Here is a 19,785-nt window from a genome sequence, read left to right on the forward strand (position 1 = left end):
ATGGACATATATAAGAATACATTGGTGAGTTGGGTAGATTGTGAGTGAGTATCACTGGATTATGTACTAACTGAATGATATGGACTAGGGAGATTCTTGAATACGAATGTACTGAAAAGGGTAGTTGGTGGGATACCTGATCACAACTTGGAGGAGAGCATGATAATTTGTAGAGGCTTTAAGAAAATGGGAAATGATGTGAGTGAAAAGAGGGTGGTGAAAGTAAGTAAGCTTGTAAAAAGAGGCTTGTGTGAAGAGATACCAGGAGAGGATTTAGTGAAGAGATTTAGTTTAAAATTATGGACATATATAAGAATACATTGGTGAGTTGGGTAGATGGTGAGTGAGCATCACTGGATTATGTACTAATTGATTGATATGGACTAGAGAGAGATTCTTGGGTATGAATGTACTGAAAAGGGTAGTTGGTGAGATGCCTGATCACAACTTGGAGGAGAGCATGATAGTTTGTAGAGGCTTTAAGAAAACAGGAAATGATGTGAGTGGGAAGAGGGTAGTGAAAGTAAGTGAGCTTGGAAAAAGAGGCTTGTGTGAAGAGATACCAGGAGAGATTTAGTGAAGAGTGGCATATCCTGAGACTAAACAAATTCTGGGAGGGGACAAGGAATGGGAGGTTTTTAGGAAAGCAGCATTTACAAGTGTTAGAAATGTTTGATATGCAGAAGGTGGGAGATGGGTCTGTGAGAAAGAGGAGTGGTGGGATGAGGAAATTATGAAGCCATTGAATGAGAAAAGAGGTGTATGGATGCTGCTTTCAGAGAAGGAATATGTGTAACTAAGTGGTGTGCAAGAAAAGTAGCAGGAGGTAGAGAGGAAGGTGCAGGGGCTGAGAAAGAGGGCAAATGAGATTTGAGGAGAGGAAGCATCAGCAAAGAGAATGTTATTGGAGGAGTATGATAGTCTGAGGAGAATCAGGACAAATGGGAGCATCTGTGAAGGGGCAGATAGGTGAAAAAGATGTGGTGATATGGTAAAGAGGAGACAGAGTCAGTGTATTAAAGGAGCGGTGAATGTGTTTGGTGTTAGGGTGGCAGATGTGGGATGTTTTTGAAATGGTATGCAAAGTGAGAGTCATAGCAAGTGATGTGGTGAAAAGAGAAGAGCTGGTGAAAGCCATACATAAGATGAAATTGCCAAAGCATCTACAGTGGATGGGATTGCGGTTGAACTTTATGAGAAAGGGGTTGACTGTTATCAATTGCTTAGTAGGGATTTCTATTATAAGTATGCCCTAGGTTAGATGCCTAAGGATGGTGGATGGTCTGCATAGTGCCTTTGTGTAAAGGCAAAGGGGACAAAAGTGAATCTTTGAATTACAGAGATATAAGCTTGTTTAGTGTACCTGATAAGTTGTATGAGAGAGTGATGATTGAGGGCATCACCTTAGGGAGGAACAGTATAGTTTCAGAATTGAAAAAAGGTGTCTGGATCATGTATTCACACAGCTGTAAAGCAGTCATTTGTTCATCTAGTATCCTGTGCTATGAACTTCTGTTAAATTACATCTCATTTTTTTTACAACTTTTCAGTTGAAGGCCGTAATGGAGGAGTAAAGTCTGTCCAGTTGACTGCAGAGGGAACCCCACTCTTGTTGCTTACATCAGGAGAGGCCTTCATTAGATGTCATGACTTAGAGGTCTGGCTTTTACTTGGTGATTCTGCCAGTGTTCGTCGCATTGTGCAGCCAGAGTATACAATGCTACCCCCTTGCCACCCCAGTGACAGTTGTGCCAGGCCACTTGCTAGCCTTTTGCATCAGACTGCTGCGTAGTAAGTGCATCAAACTTTACAAATTATAGTACTCTTTTATCAGATTTTATGTTCCACATAAGTATTCCCTTACTCTTCACAACTTTTTGATATCTTCATTCTTTACTGCAGGATAATTTCAGAATTCAAGTAGTAGGCTTCATAGCTTCATGTGTCAAAAACCCAACAGGAATCTTAAAAACAGTTTCTAAAAATTCTTCACATTCCTTTGGCTGGAAAATAAGTGCAGCATTTGCCATTTTTATACGAAATGAAACTGACAAGAAATGAAGTTGCTTCAGCAAGAATAAACAAGGATGTTGAAGCAGGGATGCAAGATGGAAGATAGAAAAAAGGGAACAATTATGAAGGGAAGGGGAATATAGCAAACTCCTTAAATTTATCTTAGTTTGATATTGTAAAATGAATCATTACTTAGCCAGGACTCTCTTAGTGTAACTAAAGTAAAATTACATGCATAGAGAACTGTGGTCCCATGATAGTGCTTCAGATGGCATTTTATTGTGCATGTTTTTTGATTTTCTCTTATTTTCTGTGATCATATTTACATTTTCTCAGTAGTAGCAGTACTACCTGTTGAGTGCAAAACTTATACAAAGTTTGACTTAGAAATAAAACTCTGGTCTTGGAGGTGAAAATTTATTGTAGAATGTATCGACAAATATTATTAGAGCTGCCAAGTCATCATAGTTATAAAAGCAAGACTTAAGGCTTGATTTTATTTGATTACTCTTAGACCTCTAACATATATCATGATTTAGAAATCTATTACTGCATTACTCTCTTTTCTTTTACTTGAGTTGGACAGTTCATACTGCTTAATACTACATTGATACAGATTCTCTACCCATGTCTAGTGAGTTTAGGAGAGATGTGGGGTTCCACTCTTGATTCAAGCACTTCTTACTTTTTCATTGAAGATGTTCATTTGTCGCATGAAACTTAAGTGTCCAGTAAAACTCGCACACAAAAACATTGTTTACTTGACTAAGAACATTTGTTCAGCAACTTCTAAATATTTTAACAGTTGATTTTCTCACTAAATCTATCTCTTCTGTGATATGTCTACCTCTCCTTGTATTTCCAGCCATACTGCCATAATAGTAGTATTTTAGAAATTCAGCAGTTTTGTTTGTGACTGCCTACTCTGTTTTCTTTTAAGATATTCACCAATGATACCTTAATTGAGACTTTAATGACCAAGTGCCTTAAACCTGAAGAATATGCATTTGTATGTTTCATTTCAGAATTTCTCACTTCCTTTATTTCTTTTGGAATGGGAAATTTATGTTTCCATCATTTCCATTATACTTGAATTCTGTTTTTTGATGTTATGAGAAAGCAAAACCAATGTAACTAAACATTTTAGAATTTATTGTGAACATTATAATTTGATTCTCGTTAGGAGGACTGCTTTGTTTCATAGTTTTAGCTAAATATGAATGCTGTTGAAAGAGTCTACTCTTTCAGTTAAAGTTTTTGAGTCTTTATATATGATTTATCAAGAGCAATTTCCATTACTAATTTTCTTTTTTTTTTTTTTTTTTTTGCTTTGTCGCTGTCTCCCGCGTTTGCGAGGTAGTGCAAGGAAACAGACGAAAGAAATGGCCCAACCCACCCCCATACACATGTATATACATACGTCCACACACGCAAATATACATACCTACACAACTTTCCATGGTTTACCCCAGACGCTTCACATGCCCTGATTAACCCACTGACAGCACGCCAACCCCGGTATACCACATCGATCCAATTCACTCTATTCCTTGCCCTCCTTTCACCCTCCTGCATGTTCAGGCCCCGATCACACAAAATCTTTTTCACTCCATCTTTCCACCTCCAATTTGGTCTCCCACTTCTCCTCGTTCCCTCCACCTCCGACACATATATCCTCTTGGTCAATCTTTCCTCACTCATTCTCTCCATGTGCCCAAACCATTTCAAAACACCCTCTTCTGCTCTCTCAACCACGCTCTTTTTATTTCCACACATCTCTCTTACCCTTACGTTACTTACTCGATCAAACCACCTCACACCACACATTGTCCTCAAACATCTCATTTCCAGCACATCCATCCTCCTGCACACAACTTTATCCATAACCCACGCCTCGCAACCATACAACATTGTTGGAACCACTTCAAACATACCCATTTTTGCTTTCCGAGATAATGTTCTCGACTTCCACACATTCTTCAAGGCTCCCAGAATTTTCGCCCCCTCCCCCACCCTATGATCCACTTCCGCTTCCATGGTTCCATCCGCTGCCAGATCCACTCCCAGATATCTAAAACACTTTACTTCCTCCAGTTTTTCTCCATTCAAACTTACCTCCCAATTGACTTGACCCTCAACCCTACTGTACCTAATAACCTTGCTCTTATTCACATTTACTCTTAACTTTCTTCTTTCACACACTTTACCAAACTCAGTCACCAGCTTCTGCGGTTTCTCACATGAATCAGCCACCAGCGCTGTATCATCAGCGAACAACAACTGACTCACTTCCCAAGCTCTCTCATCCCCAACAGACATCATCCTTGCCCCTCTTTCCAAAACTCTTGCATTCACCTCCCTAACAACCCCATCCATAAACAAATTAAACAACCATGGAGACATCACACACCCCTGCCGCAAACCTACATTCACTGAGAACTAATCACTTTCCTCTCTTCCTACACGTACACATGCCTTACATCCTCAATAAAAACTTTTCACTGCTTCTAACAACTTGCCTCCCACACCATATATTCTTAATACCTTCCACAGAGCATCTCTATCAACTCTATCATATGCCTTCTCCAGATCCATAAATGCTACATACAAATCCATTTGCTTTTCTAAGTATTTCTCACATACATTCTTCAAAGCAAACACCTGATCCACACATCCTCTACCACTTCTGAAACCACACTACTCTTCCCCAATCTGATGCTCTGTACATGCCTTCACCCTCTCAATCAATACCCTCCCATATAATTTACCAGGAATACTCAACAAACTTATACCTCTGTAATTTGAGCACTCACTCTTATCCCCTTTGCCTTTGTACAATGGCACTATGCACGCATTCCGCCAATCCTCAGGCACCTCACCATGAGTCATACATACATTAAATAACCTTACCAACCAGTCAATAATATAGTCACCCCCTTTTTTAATATATTCCACTGCAATACCATCCAAACCTGCTGCCTTGCCGGCTTTCAACTTCCGCAAAGCTTTTACTACCTCTTCTCTGTTTACCAAATCATTTTCCCTAACCCTCTCACTTTGCACACCACCTCGACCAAAACACCCTATATCTGCCACTCTATCATCAAACACATTCAACAAACCTTCAAAATACTCACTCCATCTCCTTCTCACATCACTACTACATGTTATCACCTCCCCATTTGCGCCCTTCACTGAAGTTCCCATTTGCTCCCTTGTCTTACGCACTTTATTTACCTCCTTCGAAAACATCTTTTTATTCTCCCTAAAATTTAATGATACTCTCTCACCCCAACTCTCATTTGCCCTCTTTTTCACCTCTTGCACCTTTCTCTTGACCTCCTGTCTCTTTCTTTTATACATCTCCCACTCAATTGCATTTTTTCCCTGCAAAAATTGTCCAAATGCCTCTCTCTTCTCTTTCACTAATAATCTTACTTCTTCATCCCACCACTCACTACCCTTTCTAATCAACCCACCTCCCACTCTTCTCATGCCACAAGCATCTTTTGCTCAATCCATCACTGATTCCCTAAATACATCCCATTCCTCCCCCACTCCCCTCACTTCCATTGTTCTCACCTTTTTCCATTCTGTACTCAGTCTCTCCTGGTACTTCCTCACACAAGTCTCCTTCCCAAGCTCACTTACTTTCACCACCCTCTTCACCCAAACATTCACTTCTTTTCTGAAAACCCATACAAATCTTCAACTTAGCCTCCACAAGATAATGATCAGACATCCCTCCAGTTGCACCTCTCAGCACATTAACATCCAAAAGTCTCTCTTTCGTGTGCCTGTCAATTAACATGTAATCCAATAATGCTCTCTGGCCATCTCTCCTACTTACATAAGTATACTTATGTATATCTCGCTTTTTAAACCAGGTATTCCCAATCACCAGTCCTTTTTCAGCACATAAATCTACAAGCTCTTCACCATTTCCATTTATAACAATGAACACCCCATGTATACCAATTATTCCCTCAACTGCCACATTACTCACCTTTGCATTCAAATCACCCATCACTATAACCCGGTCTCATGCATCAAAACCACTAACACACTCATTCAGCTGCTCCCAAAACACTTGCCTCTCATGATCTTTCTTCTCATGCCCAGGTGCATATGCACCAATAATCTCCCATCTCTCTCCATCAACTTTCAGTTTTACCCATATTAATCGAGAATTTACTTTCTTACATTCTATCACATACTCCTACAACTCCTGTTTCAGGAGTACTGCTACTCCTTCCCTTGTTCTTGTCCTCTCACTAACCCCTGACTTTACTCCCAAGACATTCCCAAACCACTCTTCCCCTTTACCCTTGAGCTTCATTTCACTCAGAGCCAAAACATCCAGGTTCCTTTCCTCAAACATACTACCTATCTCTCCTTTTTTCACATCTTGGTTACATCCACACACATTTAGACACCCCAGTCTGAGCCTTCGAGGAGGATGAGCACTCCCCGCGTGACTCCTTCTTCTGTTTCCCATTTTAGAAAGTTAAAAAAAATACAAGGAATACGCGAGGAATGCGTGGGAAGTATTCTTTCACCCCTATCCCCAGGGATAAATACTAATTACCATTACTAATACTTCTTTGAATATTCATTTGCCCAAGCAACAAAGAGTCAGATAACATCTGAAAGACATCACATATCTAAATTATGTTGCTTGAGTGTTAGAAATAGTTGGTATGAACACTTAGGCTGGAGCATTTGATAGAAACATTAGGGAAAAGTAGGTGGGAGCATTAGGTAGAAGTAGTCAGTAAGAACATTAGGTACGATCCTCTGCAAGCACTGTGCTAGAGTTACCCTCTGCCATTGACCTGTTAAGGGTGAGGTACTAAAGGCTAAGAAGCTGTATTAGAGTTAACTATTTATGAAGACTGTGTTGGTATAGCCACCCCCTTGAGGGAGTTCCATTTGGAACAGGCATCAAAGATATAGACAGATACATCTAGTATGTTGCATCTGACATACAGCTGTATAGCAGGATACCTATGTAGAACACCCTTTCAATACCATATATATATATATATATATATATATATATATCCCTGGGGATAGGGGAGAAAGAATACTTCCCTGCGTGTCGTAGAAGGCGACTAAAAGGGGAGGGAGCGGGTGGCTGGAAATCCTCCCCTCTCGTTTTTTTTTTTTTTTTTTTTTTTTTTTTTTTTCAAAAAGAAGGAACAGAGAAGGGGGCCAGGTGAGGATATTCCCTCTAAGGCCCAGTCCTCTGTTCTTAACGCTACCTCGCTAATGCGGGAAATGGCGAATAGTATGAAAGAAAGAAAAAAGATATATATATATATATATATATATATATATATATATATATATATATATATATATATATATATATATATATTTTCTAAATTGTTTCTTACATTTCTCATATGTATATATATGTATGTGTGTGTGTGTGTATATGTGCGTATGTATGTGTATGTGTGTGTATGTGTATATGTATATATATATGTATATTATCCCTGGGGATAGGGGTGAAAGAATACTTCCCACGTATTCCTCGCGTGTCGTAGAAAGCGACTAGAGGGGACGGGAGCGGGGGGCCAGAAATCCTCCCCTCCTTGTATTAACTTTCTAAAATGGGAAACAGAAGAAGGAGTCATGCGGGGAGTGCTCATCCTCCTCGAAGGCTCAGAGTGGGGTGCCTAAATGTGTGTGGATGTAACCAAGATGTGAAAAAAGGAGAGATAGGTAGTATGTTTGAGGAAAGAAACCTGGATGTTTTGGCTCTGAGTGAAACGAAGCTCAAGGGTAAAGGAGAAGAGTGGTTTGGGAATGTCTGGGGAGTAAAGTCAGGGGTTAGTGAGAGGACAAGAGCAAGGGAAGGAGTAGCAATACTCCTGAAACAGGAGTTGTGGGAGTATGTGATAGAGTGTAAGAAAGTAAATTCTCGATTAATATGGGTAAAACTGAAAGTTGATGGAGAGAGGTGGGTGATTATTGGTGCATATGCACCTGGGCATGAGAAGAAAGATCAAGAGAGGCAAGTGTTTTGGGAGCAGCTGAATGAGTGTGTTAGTGGTTTTGATGCACGAGACCGGGTCATAGTGATGGGTGATTTGAATGCAAAGGTGAGTAATGTGGCAGTTGAGGGAATAATTGGTATACATGGGGTGTTCAGTGTTGTAAATGGAAACGGTGAAGAGCTTGTAGATTTATGTGCTGAAAAAGGACTGATGATTGGGAATACCTGGTTTAAAAAGCGAGATATACATAAGTATACTTATGTAAGTAGGAGAGATGGCCAGAGAGCGTTATTGGATTACGTGTTAATTGACAGGCGTGCGAAAGAGAGACTTTTGGATATTAATGTGCTGAGAGGTGCAACTGGAGGGATGTCTGATCATTATCTTGTGGAGGCTAAGGTGAAGATTTGTATGGGTTTTCAGAAAAGAAGAGTGAATGTTGGGGTGAAGAGGGTGGTGAGAGTAAGTGAGCTTGAGAAGGAGACCTGTGTGAGGAAGTACCAGGAGAGACTGAGTACAGAATGGAAAAAGGTGAGAACAATGGAAGTAAGGGGAGTGGGGGAGGAATGGGATGTATTTAGGGAATCAGTGATGGATTGCGCAAAAGATGCTTGTGGCATGAGAAGAGTGGGAGGTGGGTTGATTAGAAAGGGTAGTGAGTGGTGGGATGAAGAAGTAAGAGTATTAGTGAAAGAGAAGAGAGAGGCATTTGGACAATTTTTGCAGGGAAAAAATGCAATTGAGTGGGAGATGTATAAAAGAAAGAGACAGGAGGTCAAGAGAAAGGTGCAAGAGGTGAAAAAGAGGGCAAATGAGAGTTGGGGTGAGAGAGTATCATTAAATTTTAGGGAGAATAAAAAGATGTTCTGGAAGGAGGTAAATACAGTGCGTAAGACAAGGGAGCAAATGGGAACTTCGGTGAAGGGCGCAAGTGGGGAGGTGATAACAAGTAGTGGTGATGTGAGAAGGAGATGGAGTGAGTATTTTGAAGGTTTGTTGAATGTGTTTGATGATAGAGTGGCAGATATAGGGTGTTTTGGTCGAGGTGGTGTGCAAAGTGAGAGGGTTAGGGAAAATGATTTGGTAAACAGAGAAGAGGTAGTGAAAGCTTTGCGGAAGATGAAAGCCGGCAAGGCGGCAGGTTTGGATGGTATTGCAGTGGAATTTATTAAAAAAGGGGGTGACTGTATTGTTGACTGGTTGGTAAGGTTATTTAATGTATGTATGACTCATGGTGAGGTGCCTGAGGATTGGCAGAATGCGTGCATAGTGCCATTGTACAAAGGCAAAGGGGATAAGAGTGAGTGCTCAAATTACAGAGGTATAAGTTTGTTGAGTATTCCTGGTAAATTATATGGGAGGGTATTGATTGAGAGGGTGAAGGCATGTACAGAGCATCAGATTGGGGAAGAGCAGTGTGGTTTCAGAAGTGGTAGAGGATGTGTGGATCAGGTGTTTGCTTTGAAGAATGTATGTGAAAAATACTTAGAAAAGCAAATGGATTTGTATGTAGCATTTATGGATCTGGAGAAGGCATATGATAGAGTTGATAGAGATGCTCTGTGGAAGGTATTAAGAATATATGGTGTGGGAGGAAAGTTGTTAGAAGCAGTGAAAAGTTTTTATCGAGGATGTAAGGTATGTGTACATGTAGGAAGAGAGGAAAGTGATTGGTTCTCAGTGAATGTAGGTTTGCGGCAGGGGTGTGTGATGTCTCCATGGTTGTTTAATTTGTTTATGGATGGGTTTGTTAGGGAGGTAAATGCAAGGGTTTTGGAAAGAGGGGCAAGTATGAAGTCTGTTGGGGATGAGAGAGCTTGGGAAGTGAGTCAGTTGTTGTTCGCTGATGATACAGCGCTGGTGGCTGATTCATGTGAGAAACTGCAGAAGCTGGTGACTGAGTTTGGAAAAGTGTGTGGAAGAAGAAAGTTAAGAGTAAATGTGAATAAGAGCAAGGTTATTAGGTACAGTAGGGTTGAGGGTCAAGTCAATTGGGAGGTGAGTTTGAATGGAGAAAAACTGGAGGAAGTGAAGTGTTTTAGATATCTGGGAGTGGATCTGGCAGCGGATGGAACCATGGAAGCGGAAGTGGATCATAGGGTGGGGGAGGGGGCGAAAATCCTGGGGGCCTTGAAGAATGTGTGGAAGTCGAGAACATTATCTCGGAAAGCAAAAATGGGTATGTTTGAAGGAATAGTGGTTCCAACAATGTTGTATGGTTGCGAGGCATGGGCTATGGATAGAGTTGTGCGCAGGAGGATAGATGTGCTGGAAATGAGATGTTTGAGGACAATGTGTGGTGTGAGGTGGTTTGATCGAGTAACGTAAGGGTAAGAGAGATGTGTGGAAATAAAAAGAGCGTGGTTGAGAGAGCAGAAGAGGGTGTTTTGAAGTGGTTTGGGCACATGGAGAGGATGAGTGAGGAAAGATTGACCAAGAGGATATATGTGTCGGAGGTGGAGGGAACAAGGAGAAGAGGGAGACCAAATTGGAGGTGGAAAGATGGAGTGAAAAAGATTTTGTGTGATCGGGGCCTGAACATGCAGGAGGGTGAAAGGAGGGCAAGGAATAGAGTGAATTGGAGCGATGTGGTATACCGGGGTTGACGTGTTGTCAGTGGATTGAAGCAGGGCATGTGAAGCGTCTGGGGTAAACCATGGAAAGCTGTGTAGGTATGTATATTTGCGTGTGTGGACGTATGTATATACATGTGTATGGGGGGGGGGTTGGGCCATTTCTTTCGTCTGTTTCCTTGCGCTACCTCGCAAACGCGGGAGACAGCGACAAAGTATAATAAATAAATAAAATATATATTTTTTTTTTTTTTTTTTTTTTTTTTTTTATATATATATATATATATATATATATATATATATATATATATATATATATATATATATATATTATCCATCTTTCTATCCATATCTCTGATGCCCATTCCCTCCAGAAACTCCTTCAAGAGGATGGCCATGGCAAAAGAGTCTGCCATTGACCTGTTAAGGGTGAGGTACTAAAGGCTAAGAAGCTGTATTAGAGTTAACTATTTATGAAGACTCTATTGGTATAGCCACCCCCTTTTTCCATTTGGAACAGGCATCAAAGATATAGACAGATACATCTAGTATGTTGCATCTGACATACAGCTGTATAGCAGGATACCTATGTAGAACCCCCTTTCAATACCAGAGTAACTATGTTATCCATCTTTCTATCCATATCTCTGATGCCCATTCCCTCCAGAAACTCCTTCAAGAGGATGGCCATGGCAAAAGAGTCTGCCATTGACCTGTTAAGGGTGAGGTACTAAAGGCTAAGAAGCTGTATTAGAGTTAACTATTTATGAAGACTCTATTGGTATAGCCACCCCCTTTTTCCATTTGGAACAGGCATCAAAGATATAGACAGATACATCTAGTATGTTGCATCTGACATACAGCTGTATAGCAGGATACCTCTGTAGAACCCCCTTTCAATACCAGAGTAACTATGTTATCCATCTTTCTATCCATATCTCTGATGCCCATACTCTCCAGAAACTCCTTCAAGAGGATGGCCATGGCAAAAGAGTCTCCACTTACCCTTGTCCTTATATGCCTGCTTTGCATACACCATTCCATGCATTCTTCCACCATTTTTCTACCTCCAGTACTCTTCCACTCTTCTTTTCCATGTCACAGGTGGTCTTCTCACACAGACTCCTTTAATCATAATATCATACACTCTTCTCATACACTTCCTGTCTTGCATTCTTTCCACATCTCCACACCACCTCTGAATATTACATTGCATGCGATCTACCACTTGTGGCCACAATTCATTCCTTTTACATTCCCTGCCATACCAAATCCCTTATACTTCCCCTCATTTCTTTCTTTATTCCATCTAGTCATACCATTTGCTCCTTTCAAATAGCTCATTTCCAGTCTGGATTCCTTACCTCCTGTGACTCATTCCATGTCCATGTTTTAGCTTCCTAGGTCAGAGTTGGTAGGACTGTGCTGTCCCGTAACATGTTGGCTGTGGAGCCCATAATAGAAAGGTGACTGTTGTATTACTAGTAATGGAATATCCTTTTTCTCATGTCCATGAACAATGGTGATTTCATTGGTTATTAACCATCAGTAGCCATCAGTATTACCGAACTTACTGTCAGACAATGGATGTGTATGAATGAGAATGTAGTGCAGTAAGTGCACACTTTCATAGAACATGTAATGCCCCCCTTAGAGGAGGATTCAAAAGTTTATCATATATATGTGGGAGCTGGGGACATGAACTACTAAGCTATGGAGCTTATAATAGAGAAGTGAATATTAACAACTAGGCTATGGAGCTTTTAATAGAGAAGTGAATATGTGATTGCTATTATTTGAGTACCCTTTGTCTCATGTCTGTAAGCAGTGGGATCTCAGTAGGATCTCCATGGGTCATTTCCTATCGGGCTTACATTAACAGTAGCCATCAGATTTTGAACCTTTTTTCAAACATGGAGGTATATGAACTTGAATATAGTGCAGTGAGGTGTGCACTTTCATACAACACGTAATGCCCTCCTGACAGCAGGGTGTGAAGCACTACCATTCATGTGGGAGCTGGGGGACACTAATCATTAGGCAATGGGGCCCACGATAGAGAAGTTACTATTTGATCTTCTGTAATGGAATACCTTCGTTGCAAGTCCTTGAGCAATGGGGACTATAGAGGTCATTTCCCATCGTGCTCACATTAACCATTAGCCGGCAGATTTATTGAACTTACTGTCAAATTTGGAGGTGTATGAACAAAAGTATAATGCATTGATCATGCACATTTATAGAACACATGATGCCCCTCTGACCGCAGGAGTTGTATACCTTTCATCTCTTATCTTTGAGCAATGGGGTTTCCGAGGATCATCTTCCATGAGGTTCTAGTGTGTTGCATCTCACATATATATATATGTATATATATATATATATATATATATATATATATATATATATATATATATATATATATATATTTTTATTTTTTTATTTCGTACTATTCGCCATTTCCCACGTCAGCGAGGTAGCGTTAAGAACAGAGGAATGGGCCTTTGAGGGAACATCCTCACCTGGCCCCCTTCTCTGTTCCTTCTTTTGGAAAATTGAAAAAAACGAGAGGGGAGGATTTCCAGCCACCCGCTCCCTCCCCTTTTAGTCGCCTTCTACGACACGCAGGGAATACGTGGGAAGTATTCTTTCTCCCCTATCCCCAGGGATAATATATATTTATATATATATATATATATATATATATATATATATATATATATATATATATATATATATATATATATATATATATATATATCGAGGATGTAAGGTATGTGTACGTGTAGGAAGAGAGGAAAGTGATTGGTTCTCAGTGAATGTAGGTTTGCGGCAGGGGTGTGTGATGTCTCCACGGCTGTTTAATTTGTTTATGGATGGGGTTGTTAGGGAGGTAAATGCAAGAGTTTTGGAAAGAGGGGCAAGCATGAAGTCTGTTGGGGATGAGAGAGCTTGGGAAGTGAGTCAGTTGTTGTTCGCTGATGATACAGCGCTGGTGGCTGATTCATGTGAGAAACTGCAGAAGCTGGTGACTGAGTTTGGAAAAGTGTGTGGAAGAAGAAAGTTAAGAGTAAATGTGAATAAGAGCAAGGTTATTAGGTACAGTAGGGTTGAGGGTCAAGTCAATTGGGAGGTGAGTTTGAATGGAGAAAAACTGGAGGAAGTGAAGTGTTTTAGATATCTGGGAGTGGATCTGGCAGCGGATGGAACCATGGAAGCGGAAGTGGATCATAGGGTGGGGGAGGGGGCGAAAATTCTGGGGGCCTTGAAGAATGTGTGGAAGTCGAGAACATTAACTCGGAAAGCAAAAATGGGTATGTTTGAAGGAATAGTGGTTCCAACAATGTTGTATGGTTGCGAGGCGTGGGCTATGGATAGAGTTGTGCGCAGGAGGATGGATGTGCTGGAAATGAGATGTTTGAGGACAATGTGTGGTGTGAGGTGGTTTGATCGAGTGAGTAACGTAAGGGTAAGAGAGATGTGTGGAAATAAAAAGAGTGTGGTTGAGAGAGCAGAAGAGGGTGTTTTGAAGTGGTTTGGGCACATGGAGAGGATGAGTGAGGAAAGATTGACCAAGAGGATATATGTGTCGGAGGTGGAGGGAGCAAGGAGAAGAGGGAGACCAAATTGGAGGTGGAAAGATGGAGTGAAAAAGATTTTGTGTGATCGGGGCCTGAACATGCAGGAGGGTGTAAGGAGGGCAAGGAATAGAGTGAATTGGAGCGATGTGGTATACTGGGGTTGACGTGCTGTCAGTGGATTGAATCAAGGCATTTGAAGCGTCTGTTTCCTTGCGCTACCTCGCAAACGCGGGAGACAGCGACAAAGTATAAAAAAAAAAAAAAAATATATATATATATATATATATATATATATATATATATATATATATATATATATATATTTATTTATTTATTTTTTTTTTGCCGCTGTCTCCTGTGTTTGCGAGGAAGCGCAAGGAAACAGACGAAAGAAATGGCCCAACCCACCCCCATACACATGTATATACATACGTCCACACACGCAAATATACATACCTACACAGCTTTCCATGGTTTACCCCAGACGCTTCACATGCCCTGATTCAATCCACTGACAGCACGTCAACCCCGGTATACTACATCGATCCAATTCACTCTATTCCTTGCCCTCCTTTCACCCTCCTGCATGTTCAGGCCCCGATCACACAAAATCTTTTTCACTCCATCTTTCCACCTCCAATTTGGTCTCCCATTTCTCCTCGTTCCCTCCACCTCCGACACATATATCCTCTTGGTCAATCTTCCCTCACTCATTCTCTCCATGTGCCCAAACCATTTCAAAACACCCTCTTCTGCTCTCTCAACCACGCTCTTTTTATTTCCACACATCTCTGTTACCCTTACGTTACTTACTCGATCAAACCACCTCACACCCCACATTGTCCTCAAACATCTCATTTCCAGCACATCCATCCTCCTGCGCACAACTCTATCCATAGCCCACGCCTCGCAACCATACAACATTGTTGAAACCACTATTCCTTCAAACATACCCATTTTTGCTTTCCGAGATAATGTTCTCGACTTCCACACATTCTTCAAGGCTCCCAGGATTTCCGCCCCCTCCCCCACCCTATGAACCACTTCCGCTTCCATGGTTCCATCTGCTGCCAGATCCACTCCCAGATATCTAAAACACTTTACTTCCTCCAGTTTTGCTCCCTTCAAACTTACCTCCCAATTGACTTGACCCTCAACCCTACTGTACCTAATAACCTTGCTCTTATTCACATTTACTCTTAACTTTCTTCTTTCACACACTTTACCAAACTCAGTCACCAGCTTCTGCAGCTTCTCACATGAATCAGCCACCAGCGCTGTATCATCAGCGAACAACAACTGACTCACTTCCCAAGCTCTCTCATCCCCAACAGACTTCATACTTGCCCCTCTTTCCAAAACTCTTGCATTCATGTCCCTAACAACCCCATCCATAAACAAATTAAACAACCATGGAGACATCACACACCCCTGCCGCAAACCTATATGTATGTATGTATGTATGTGAGAAATACTTAGAAAAGCAAATGGATTTGTATGTAGCATTTATGGATATGGAGAAGGCATATGATAGAGTTGATAGAGATGCTCTGTTGAAGGTATTAAGAATGTATGGTGTGGGAGGCAAGTTGTTAGAAGCAGTGAAAAGTTTTTATCGAGGATGTAAGGCATGTGTACGTGTAGGAAGAGAGGAAAGTGATTGGTTCTCAGTGAATGTAGGTTTGCGGCAGGGGTGTGTGATGTCTCCATGGTTGTTTAATTTGTTTATGGATGGGGTTGTTAGGGACATGAATGCAAGAGTTTTGGAAAGAGGGGCAAGTATGAAGTCTGTTGGGGATGAGAGAGCTTGGGAAGTGAGTCAGTTGTTGTTCGCTGATGATACAGCGCTGGTGGCTGATTCATGTGAGAAGCTGCAGAAGCTGGTGACTGAGTTTGGTAAAGTGTGTGAAAGAAGAAAGTTAAGAGTAAATGTGAATAAAAGCAAGGTTATTAGGTACAGTAGGGTTGAGGGTCAAGTCAATTGGGAGGTAAGTTTGAATGGAGCAAAACTGGAGGAAGTAAAGTGTTTTAGATATCTGGGAGTGGATCTGGCAGCAGATGGAACCATGGAAGCAGAAATGGATCATAGGGTGGGGGAGGGGGCGAAAATTCTGGGAGCCTTGAAGAATGTGTGGAAGTCAAGAACATTATCTCGGAAAGCAAAAATGGGTATGTTTGAAGGAATAGTGGTTCCAACAATGTTGTATGGTTGCGAGGCGTGGGCTATGGATAGAGTTGTGCGCAGGAGGATGGATGTGCTGGAAATGAGATGTTTGAGGACAATGTGTGGTGTGAGGTGGTTTGATCGAGTAAGTAACTTAAGGGTAAGAGAGATGTGTGGAAATAAAAAGAGCGTGGTTGAGAGAGCAGAAGAGGGTGTTTTGAAATGGTTTGGGCACATGGAGAGAATGAGTGAGGAAAGATTGACCAAGAGGATATATGTGTCGGAAGTGGAGGGAATGAGAAGTGGGAGACCAAATTGGAGGTGGAAAGATGGAGTGAAAAAGATTTTGTGTGATCGGGGCCTGAACATGCAGGAGGGTGAAAGGAGGGCAAGGAATAGAGTGAATTGGATCGATGTGGTATACCGGGGTTGACGTGCTGTCAGTGGATTGAATCAGGGCATGTGAAGCGTCTTGGGTAAACCATGGAAAGCTGTGTGGGTATGTATATTTGCGTGTGTGGACGTATGTATATACATGTGTAAGGGGGATGGGTTGGGCCATTTCTTTCATCTGTTTCCTTGCGCTACCTCGCAAACGCGGGAGACAGCGACAAAGCAAAAAAAAATTATATATATATATATATATATTATTTTCTATTAGTTTTATTTTGCTTTGTCGCTGTCTCCCGCGCCTGCGAGGTAGCGCAAGGAAACAGATGAAAGAAATGACCCAACCAACCCCCACACACACACACGTCCACACACGCAAACATACACACCCACACATCCCAACGAACACACGTATATACACACACAGACACACATATATACACACATGTACACAATTCACACTGTCTGCCCCTACTCACCCCCATCGCCATCCCCGCCACACACAGAATAACATCCCCCTCCCCCCTCATGTGCGCGAGGCAGCGCCAGGAAAAGACAACAAAGGCCCTTTTCGCTCACACTCAGTCTCCAGCTGTCATGCAGTAATGCCCGAAACCACAGCTCCCTTTCTAATCCAGGCCCCACAGAACTTTCCATGGGTTACCCCAGACGCTTCACATGCCCTGATTCAATCCATTAACAGCACGTCGACCCCGGTATACCACATTGATCCAATTCACTCTATTCCTTGCCCGCCTTTCACCCTCCTGCATGTTCAGGCCCTGATCACTCAAAATCTTTTTCACTCCATCTTTCCACCTCCAATTTGGTCTCCCACTTCTCCTCGTTCCCTCCACCTCCGACACATATATCCTCTTGGTCAATCTTTCCTCACTCATTCTCTCCATGTGACCAAACCATTTCAAAACACCCTCTTCTGCTCTCTCAACCATGCTCTTTTTATTTCCACACATCTCTCTTACCCTTACATTACTTACTCGATCAAACCACCTTACACCACATATTGTCCTCAAACATCTCATTTCCAGCACATCCACCCTCCTGCACATAACTCTATCCATAGCCCACGCCTCGCAACCAGACAACATTGTTGGAACCACTATTCCTTCAAACATACCCATTTTTGCTTTCCGAGATAATGTTCTCGACTTCCACACATTCTTCAAGGCTCCCAGAATTTTCGCCCCTCCCCCACCCTATGAACCACTTCCACTTCCATGGTTCCATCCGCTGCCAGATCCACTCTCCATTCAAACTTACCTCCCAATTGACTTGACCCTCAACCCTACTGTACCTAATAACCTTGCTCTTATTCACATTTACTCTTAACTTTCTTCTTTCACACACTTTACCAAACTCAGTTGCCAGCTTCTGCAGTTTCTCACATGAAGCAGCCACCAGCGCTGTATCATCAGCGAACAACAACTGACTCACTTCCCAAGCTCTCTCATCCGTAACAGACTGCACACTTGCCCCTCTTTCCAAAACTCTTGCATTCATGTCCCTAACAACCCCATCCATAAACAAATTAAACAACCATGGAGACATCACACACCCCTGCCGCAAACCTACATTCACTGAGAACCAATCACTTTCCTCTCTTCCTACACGTAGACATGCCTTACATCCTCGATAAAAACTTTTCACTGCTTCTAACAACTTGCCTCCTACACCATATATTCTTAGTACCTTCCACAGAGCATCACTATCAACTCTATCATATGCCTTCTCCAGATCCATAAATGCAAGATGCCCATGTAGAACCTCCTTTCAATACCAGAGTAACTATGCTATCTACCTATCTGTCGATGTTTCTGATCCCTGTCCATATATGGTTCCCTTGCATACACCATTCTATTCATTCTTCTATCATTTCTCTCCCTCCAGTACTCCTCCAGTCCATTTCCCCATGTTACAGGTGTTCTTGCTCTCTCATCATCCCCCTTTAATCATACTGTCATACTATCCTTGTAAACAACCCTGTGTCTTTCATTCTTTCCACATGCCCAAACCACCTCAAAGTATTACATTTCACACGCTTTACTACTTTATAATTTATTCCTTTTACATTCCATGCCATACCAAGTCTCATACATACCTTCATTTCTTTCTTTATTCCATCTAGTTATATCATACACTCCTCTCAGATAGCTCATTTCTAGTCTGGATTCCTTATCGCCTTGGAACCCATTGTAGAGAAGTGACTTCAAATACTAGTAATGGAATACTCTTTGTCTTGCGTATATGAGTGATGGGCTCTTCATAGGTCATTGACTGTCAGGCTCACATTAACCAGTGTCCAGCAGTTTTTATCAAACTTTGTGTCATACATAGATGCATATGAACATGAGTATAGTGCAGTGATATTGCTGTTCCATAGGACACATAATGGTCCCCCGAGAAGATTCATACCACTACCATTTGTGTTGGGCTGGAAATTTTAACCATTAGGCTATGGAACTTATAACAGAGAAGTGACTATTTCCTTAATATGAATTGAACATCCTTCATTTCATGTCTGTGAGCAATGGGGTTTTATGGGTTATTTCCCATCAGGCTCATATTAACCAGTATTCAGCAGTTTTACTGAATGTGCTGCCAGACATGGAGGTATATGAACATAGATATAGTGCAGAGGCATGTAATTTCATGGAACACATAATACCCTCCTGACAGCAGGATTTGAACTGCTACCATTCATGTGGGAGCTTGGGACACTAACCGTTAGGCTATGGAGCCTATGATAGAGAAGTTACTATTTGAGTACCAGTAATGGAATACCCTTTGTTGCATGTCCTGGAGCAATGGGGTCTCAGTAGGTAATTTCCTATCATGTTCACATAAACCAGTAGCCAACAGTCTTATCGGGTACCGTCAGATATGGAGGTATATGAACACAAATGTAGTGCATTCAGCTTGCAGTTTCATAGAACACATGATGCCCCTCTGACAGTAAGATCTGAATATCCTTCATCTCACGTCTTTGAACAGTGGGGTTGTCAAGGGTTATTTTCTATCGGGTTCTGTTGTGTTGCATC

At 41.6% G+C, this 19,785-nt stretch overlaps 1 protein-coding gene and 1 long non-coding RNA gene across 3 annotated transcripts in view; one reads left to right on the top strand and one right to left on the bottom strand.

Moving 5' to 3' along the window:
* The window catches only part of Hira (histone cell cycle regulator-like protein), a 539,085-nt gene that overhangs the window by 475,131 nt on the left and 44,169 nt on the right, over positions 1 to 19,785 (top strand). For both annotated transcript variants that reach the window (XM_071678795.1, XM_071678796.1), the window contains exon 15: positions 1,551 to 1,791. In XM_071678795.1, coding sequence (XP_071534896.1) covers positions 1,551 to 1,791 — 241 coding nt within the window. The remainder of the gene's footprint in view (positions 1 to 1,550; positions 1,792 to 19,785) is intronic.
* LOC139757878 (uncharacterized) overlaps positions 1 to 19,785 on the bottom strand; it is a 222,664-nt gene that overhangs the window by 41,578 nt on the left and 161,301 nt on the right. The window lies entirely within an intron of this gene.

The sequence above is a fragment of the Panulirus ornatus genome, chromosome 28 (assembly GCF_036320965.1).
Source record: "Panulirus ornatus isolate Po-2019 chromosome 28, ASM3632096v1, whole genome shotgun sequence".
NCBI classification, from domain to species: Eukaryota; Metazoa; Arthropoda; class Malacostraca; order Decapoda; family Palinuridae; genus Panulirus; species Panulirus ornatus.